We start from the raw sequence: 8582 nt of genomic DNA on the forward strand, positions 1-8582 counted from the left end.
TACTGTACTTAAGAATGTAAAAAGTTTTTATAAGCTCTTGTCTTCACTTCAATCATAAAATGAAGAAAAAAGATCTAACAGTCTGAAATCAATTATACAGGGTGTTTCAAAACTCATGGACAAAAATTTAAGGGGTGATAGAAAACATCTAAACAAGCAATTTTCATCATACAATGCATGGGAAGAGAGCAAGCAGTGAACTGCAGGACAGCACTGTAATGGAAAGCATAAAGCGCAAGTTTTATTACACATTGTCATTTCTACCGTGGTTTTCAGAAGGCACGGTGACGAATGGTAATCAGGAAAAGGCAAACATGCATTTTATGTAGGATTTCTGTTGCTGCCAGTGCTGTCCAAGACATGCCGGGTGTGTTTGAAAAAGTGCACCGCATGTTTGAAAAAGTCGCTCTTTTGAGCAGTTTCTGTAATTTTGCCACGCATGCTGTCAATAAAATTATTTAATATCTCCTCTATCCGTTTGGTGTTTCTTTCTTTCATGTGACAGTAACAGATACCTCCTAGCAGTTCACCACTTGCTCTCCACCCGTGCATTGTATGGTGAAAATTGCTTGTTTAGATGTTTTCTATCACCCCTTAAATTTTTGCCCACAAGTTTTGAAACACCCTGTATTTTATCTGTATCTTCTTATATTAAAACTGAGCTTTTCTTTACTTCAATTTTGAGAATAATTAAAAATTAACATCAAAATATTTGATATAGATTCCATTTTGTTAAAGTAAATAACAAAAATTTAAGATTTGAAAAACTGAAAGTCAACCCATGTAAATCACTTTCTTTGAAATTACTGTCATCTAACAATAAGTTTATATTTAACATTTTCTCACCCAAATATACTGTCGTTCTTTATATCTTCTATCATAACTGAATATTGGTACTGGATAATCTGGCTACTTAATATTATCTCCAAAAAATTATTATTGTTTGTATTTTTCGGAAAGAGAAAATTTATAAAATCTTAATACTAACCATTTCTTCTGTGGTGTAATATTCATTGGCTATTTTTAAAGCAGGTAGATCTAATGTTACCTATAAAACATACAATTTCATATTATTGAGAAAAACATTGGTAAGAAAAAATCTTTATATATATATATTATATATATATATATGTTACAGATTACCTCTTGCTGCTGTTTCAATTTCATTCTTATCAGTTCCAACTGTTTTTCACGATCAACAACTGAGGCACCTTTAATGATATAGAAATGAAACATGATTAAATTATAATTTAAATTAAAGATAACTTGAAATTAATCAATAATAAACTAATATATATTACATAATTACCTTCACTTATTATATTAACTGATAAGTAACAATTCATTTGATTGTTAACTGGTGGATTGAATAAATTTTCAAATTAATAGAAAATGTTATTGCATTCCTGTTTATTTCATAATATTGATACTATACTGAAATTCTTTAATACCGCATATCTGTGCAGATAAGACGAGGTATAAATTTTCATCAAAGTTTTATAGTTTTAGCATATATCTGACCTATAAGACGACCCACAAACTATCAATGGCCTATGAATTTAGTTTAGATCAGAGATCATCATCTGGATAATAACACTGTATAGCGTATACAGAATTATGTCCAATTTGTAATTTTTCAAATCAACAAATTTTATTTTCTTGCATCTGGCAAGAAAATAAAATTTGCCTTGCTATTGTTGCAAATAAACAGGCATTTGGGTGACCTTGACTATTCACAAAAACATTATATGGGCTATTCTATTTTGTGGATATACCCTACTCTCTACAAGTAAATAATTATAGTTTGTCCGCTTTTTATAACGGTTTTAATTTATATAAATTTCATCTAATTTTTTTGTATCTGTCCTATAAGACAACCCCGGATTTTGGGGTTTTTTTTTATGATTCAACTATCATCTTATCTGTGCAGATATACGGTAATTTAAAATAATTTTAATAATGATATTTGAAATATGTACATACATATATATATATGTACATATTTCAAATATCATTATTAAAATTATTTTAAATTACCGTATATCTGCACAGATAAGATGATAGTTGAATCATAAAAAAAAACCCCAAAATCCGGGGTTGTCTTATAGGACAGATACAAAAAAATTAGATGAAAATTATATAAATNTCAAGTATTCTTTGGACAAATTTCTAATAAATATTTTATAACATTCATATAAAATAATTTTACATGAATATTGCAAATAGCTTCAAATTTTAATCAAATATCTAGAATATTAAATTCACTTAAAATAAAAAATTTCATCAAATACTGAATTCATAATTCTAAAATTATGATTCTTTTATCTTTTAATTATTACTTTTGAAATAAACACATTACTCATTATATTAGATTAAATTTGTAAAATTCTTCAAATATATATTTTATAAAGTACCAAAGTTAGATTAAAAATTTTTACAAAACAGTTTTTTTGATTACTGGAAGATAACTGAAAAACCAAAATTAAATAATAAATGTAGTTAAAATCAGATTGAAGCTTAATGATATACTGAAATGGGCTCTTGATTTTGCACACAAATAATTTTTTGTCATTAAACAAACTTCAAGTCTGAAATCTTTCAACACTATTATATCAACCTTGACTTTATGAGTCGCTATGAAATGCTAATTTTCAATGGGATACATTCTGACAATGATGTTTTATTCCAATTACCAAGAATCAATTTTATATATCAAAATGCTAGTTAATGATATTAATCTAAATAGTTTTATTTATCTAATCAGATAATTATTTTTAATCAGTTAAATTCTATACCTGTAAATTATTTCTGGATGAAACCTTTTTATATTAACCCACAATCACACACAGTAGTGATAATTTCCCACAACTATTACTATTTTGCAAAAATTTTCCACAAATTTCTCATGTTGTCCATTTGACTGTGTAAAAATTTCATCTAAAAAACTTTTTTCCACTTATCTCAGGCCCTCAAAAAACTGCTACAGAAAATCACCACCTTATGCCTGCAATTGCATAAAATTTTTCTTGTCATACAATTGCATGCATAAGGTGGTGATTTTCTACTCTAATATCATTTTTTAATTATGTACCCCAAAGCTTGTTACCAATGTGCAATTAACTACAAAAAATGAAAAATTTAAATTTCACGAACATTTTCAAACCTTCAACGGTTCTTCTTCAGGTGGTGACGAATTTCCATTAGAATGCGATTAATTCAAAATTATAGATATTATGCGCATTATATACTGCGTATATAATGTGCATGCCTAGTAAAAATTCATTGGCTAACACATATTCAAATTTCAAATAATAATTGTATTTAATCGCATTCTAACGGAAATTTGTTGCCATCTGAAGAACAACCATTGAAGGTTCAAAAACGTTAGTGAAATTTTAATTTTTTGTTTTTTGAAGTTAATTGCACACTGGTAACAGTCTTTGGGATACATAATTGATTATATTCCGGTGTTGGATGAAGTTAAGTCATATCATTTTTTAGTTACTTAATGTCATGGAGGTCTCTCACAATTGCTACAAGAGAAATTGATGTCATGCATAGCCTGCCAGTCTGACTTTGAATGCTTGTCTCTGAGATAATTTGGGATGCTAAGATCTTCAACAATTTAAATGTTTTGTGAGTTTATTATGTGTCCAAAAAATATAGAAAAATCATTTTCTGGTCCTTCTGAGAAATACCTCAGCACTCCCATCATTTATTTCCAGCTAAATTCATTTCACATCAGTCCTTGTTATCACAAAGTTTGGGAAGCTTCTTATGGGACTTATCCCGTAAGAAGCTTCTGAGTTAAGGACATTATTCTGTAAACAAAATAATATCTTATAAGCTACACAACATATGATCTTGAAAATTGGCATGCAAAGAGAAGATAAATCTCAAATTTTTTCAGAATTGTCAAATTCAAGGAAAAAAAAATCAGCAGAAAATCTCTGCCTTATGCATGCAACAGTACTAAAAAAATTGTATGTAATCACAAGTTAATGTTATTAATGCCCAGCAATTGTATTCAAAATTATATATAATTTACCCATCATCTTTAATGTCTTTCAGAAAGGAATAAACAATATGTAATATTTTATAATATTGCACAACAATAAAGTTTTTCATTGCAAAAATGTAATTTTCTCCTGCAATGTAACTCTTTTGTTTATGCTAATTTTAAGTTATGTAAACAAATATATTAATTTATGAAATTATATTTCATAACAATAACAGTTTCAGAATATATTTGTCTTCAAATTTAATAATAAGTGTATATTAATATATAATTAAATTAATATTTAATTTACAGATTTTATTTGGTAAAGTAAATAAGAATATAATTCCAGGAAAACATCTAAAAATTTTGGCAAGAAAATAAAATCAAAGTAAATGATCATTTTGTTAAAATGAAAGTAACAAATCCAATTTTATATAAAAAGAATACAAATGAATAATTTCACATATTTAAAAAAAAAAAAAAATGTCAAAAGTATTGTGTGTCAGACTGCATTCTTACGGTTGTAAGAATTTTATTTTTAGAATTTTTTTATCAGTGAGAAGTATACAAAATAAGCAATTTTGCATTGTTTTATTTATAATTAGAAACAGAAATACGTGATTTCAATTCTTTACAGGTTATATTTCTCAACTCAATGGAATTACTGATCAATATCACTACAAATATAATACAAATTGTATATTTACCAATAACAAAAGTTTCCTTCTTCACACCATCAATTTCTTCATCATATTTTGACAAAAGAGTTTTCTTTTTAACCTGATAATAAAAACAATATATTAATACATTATAATTAAAATTTTATGAATTTAGTAAAATTATAAAATACCATCATTTAAAAACTAGTCAGTAAAATAAATAATGTGCATATAAAACCTAAAGATTACACAGAATAACTACCTAATATCGGAAAATAAGTGTTTGGCACAAGTGTAAATATATGATTGTTCAAAAAAATAATAACTAACACAGATTGCTTTTATTACATTGAACAAAATCACTCAATTTTGATTTCTACAGAAATTTTATTTTGGTGTCTTTTTTATTTTACTCTGAAGAATCTCTACTAATCAAGTAATCATCAAAATTGGGGGAAGGTTGCTGCAAAATTTATTCTGTTGTAAAGCATACATTTTTATTGCAATTATAAGTTTTGGTATTCCATATAATTATTTTTTGTGAACTTTATTAAAAAAATGTTTCGGACAGTTGTAATAAAAAAAGTGAAAACAAAACAAACAAAAAGTTTCAGTTTTTGTTTTTAATAGTCATAAAATTGCAAATATGCTTTCCAGAATACACAAAATATGCAAGGAAACCTACTTCCCTCAGAGTGATATATATGCTGGGCAGCCTACTACCTGGTGCTTAGGACATTGTCTTGATTTTACTTTACAACTTTTATTAATTTCATTTTATTGATATCAACATAAAGAAGCAATGGCTTACAATTTGTCCCTTATAAAATAGTTATGCAATGTATATATTTCTTTCTATAAAACAAACCCTTTGAGTATAGCTTTCTGATCAACTTGGTATGATTTAAATGCAATTTGTAAAAATACTAAAAAAGCTATCAAAAATTTATTTATGCTAATTGATTTCCAGATATTTCTAAATTTAAATTTAAAAAGTTTTTCTAACTAAAATAATTTTGAAAAGAATGAAAATGTAATTGAACATGACTAATTTTTGTAATCAATCACAAAAAAAAATGTAAAAATACTCTTGAAAAAATTTCTTGACATATTCTTGAAAAAATTTGAACAGAATTATAGAAGATTGTTGACAAAAACACAAATATAAAGGGCTTTAATTAATGTTGTGTACAAATTAACTTGGATGGAATAGAGAATGTATAGTTCTGTGAAAAATTTTTTTCTCTGTCAAGTACTACTGGCACTGCATTAAGGCTGTCTGTGGTGTCTGGCAGAGATAAAGCCATCTGAAATGTGTTTGCGATAGCACTAAATAATTTGCAAAAATTAATGTAAATTGAAACAGTATATAGAAATTGTGTTTACCACTTTACAAGATTGATTTAAAAAAAACTGTTTATATGATGAAGTGTATTGTTAACATAAGATTATTTGCTGACATGACATGACCAATGCTGAATGGTATACCATAACAAAATTAAATTATTTCTTTACTAAATACATTAACACTGTCCTTTTACAAATTGTCTTATACACTCCAGGAGTATGTGCACATTACTGATTTAAATATTAAAAAAATTTGAAAGATTTTAAGTAAATTAATAATTAAAATTTTTAATTAAATAATAAGATACAATTAGTTTTACTTACCATTCCAAATTCATCAAACTCATCATCATATGGTTTATAATCACTCTTCCTTAATTTATTTTCAATATTTTTTGCCGCTTTTTCATTATCAATAAAATTAACATTTTCTAAAACATCTTCACTCTCTTCCAGAACACCTATTTAATTTACTTTCATTAAATTTATGTAAAATTTAAATAGCCAGTAATTTAATTGCAAATTATAACATTTTTACTTTAATGTATTTTATTTTCACAATGATATAATTACATTAAGTAAAGCTGATAAATGTAAAAAGGTTCTTTTTCAGTTAGTAAAATTATTATCTTCCTATTTGATTCATCAATAAAAAGATTTTCAGCAAAATATTTTAATATCTTTTAAAGGATTTTTAATTATTTTATAAACTGGTAATATTTTCTTTTAACTGTATCAAAATCTTTTAAATAAATTATTAATTTATATATCTTAATAAAAACTGCTTCTATAATACAAATTTTTTTCTTAATTAAACTAATCTTGAGGTCATTGGCTTAAGAATTAATCTAGAGATGTTGATCTCTATATCAGTTTGAAAAAAATGTTTTCATTTTGTCATTTTTTAAAATAATTTCTATTTCTTTATTATTATTATTATTAAATAAAAAACAACTTCTATAATAAGTCATATTTTGACTTATATAATTTTTATTATACTTTCTTCATGAGTAGATATAGACAACCAAGCTGTAAGTATTCTATTCAATTATGTTATTACACTGATTAAATGATAAGATCAGATTCACTACTGGGTTAGAGCTATGGAGGGATATGGATACAAAGTCATGCCCAGTTGCCATGGTGAATGATCTGTATGATTAATTAATTCATCAATTAATTAGTCTAGAAATTAAGAATGATTGAAGATACAGGGTGGGTAACTGGCAATACATTTGCATATTAAGTAGAAGCTATATGGTTTGAGTTTCACTTCAAATTGGTATTTTCTTTCAGAATAATTTGTATTATTTAATTCAACTCAATAATTATTATAAGTATTAAATTTCATACAAGATGGTAGCGTAAGTCTAAATTACATAATATCTGTAAATTAACTAGCCAAATTCTAGCCTGATAGTTAATTGGCCTTATCATCTGATTATTTTCTTCGTGTTTCAAGCACCACAGAAAGTTGTAATCCATCTTACAATTAAAATCACAGAAATGGAAATTTGTAAAATATTACTAATACTTGAAATATCATTGTTTACTTACACTAATTTAAAAAATTTAATCTTTATTGTGTTACCTTTGTCTTTTAAAGTAAGAATTATATTTTGTCCTTCCTCAAATTTTTCTTGAGAATGACCAACAACAAGGCCTTTCAAATCCTTTGAGCCATAATTCTTACAAAAAGAAAAAACTTTTAATATTTATTATTTTTCAAACTACAAAAATTCATATTTCAATAATCAAATCAAAAACCTTTTCTGCTTTTTTTTTCATATTAAATTCTTCTTCAATTAATGCTCCTACTCCAAATTCTTTNTATATATATATATAGCTATAATATATTTGACAATAAAATATCTTTTTTATCAATTTACCCAATCATTTACAAGCAAACTGAGAGTATTATAAGATATAGTAGTACAGGAAATCAATATTAACAATTTTTCTATATAACTTGTTCTATTTCTCAATCTATGTATGCATGTATATACTTCAGAAATCATTCCAACAAAGAGATCCATGTATTTGAACTTTTTATATTTTTCTTATTTCAAACTGTTAAAAACTCTGATTAATTATTCTACTAAATCTTATAAAACAATATCTAATTGATCATCATATATGTACTAACTTGCCTTATTTTCTATTATTTTATCATATCCTATCCTACTTAAATTAACTTATCATTTATAAGAAAATGCTATTAATCCATTACACCCAAGAGTCACATGGTATAATTTAATCTATAAGCTATTGTATAAAAACATATGAATGAAATTTTAAGATAATTAACACAGAGGCACAAATAATTTAAAACATATAATCATTAAGAAATAATGAACGTAAAAATGATAACCCAAAAAACTTTCCATTTTTGACTCCACATAGAAAATTATCCTGTCACCAATAAATCATTCAACAAGTTTCCTGTTCACATTAACTGATGTTATTACCTACCTCAAACAGCATTCATAATAACAGTATGTTCCAACTATCAATTTCCCCCCGTCTCCCATGTAAATATTACACATGTATACATAAATAGCATTAATTTTTTCAAC

The 8582-nt window shown here is 25.7% G+C and overlaps 1 protein-coding gene across 1 annotated transcript; it reads right to left on the reverse strand.

Annotated features, from left to right (window-relative positions):
• Nucleotides 1-596: 596 nt before the first annotated feature.
• On the reverse strand, nt 597-7903 carry LOC111635777 (U4/U6.U5 tri-snRNP-associated protein 1-like). Its single transcript, XM_023380846.1, has 7 exons — nt 7896-7903; nt 7774-7852; nt 7598-7694; nt 6331-6467; nt 4708-4780; nt 1144-1211; nt 597-1048 (listed from the first exon to the last, which is right to left on the reverse strand). The coding sequence occupies exons 1-7, from the start codon at nt 7901-7903 to the stop codon at nt 968-970; spliced, it is 543 nt and encodes a 180-aa protein (XP_023236614.1). The 3' UTR covers nt 597-967.
• Between the last annotated feature and the right edge of the window lie 679 nt (nt 7904-8582).

This window comes from Centruroides sculpturatus, unplaced genomic scaffold (assembly GCF_000671375.1).
Source record: "Centruroides sculpturatus isolate CEXI.00-Female unplaced genomic scaffold, Cexi_2.0 scaffold1007, whole genome shotgun sequence".
NCBI classification, from domain to species: domain Eukaryota; kingdom Metazoa; phylum Arthropoda; class Arachnida; order Scorpiones; family Buthidae; genus Centruroides; species Centruroides sculpturatus.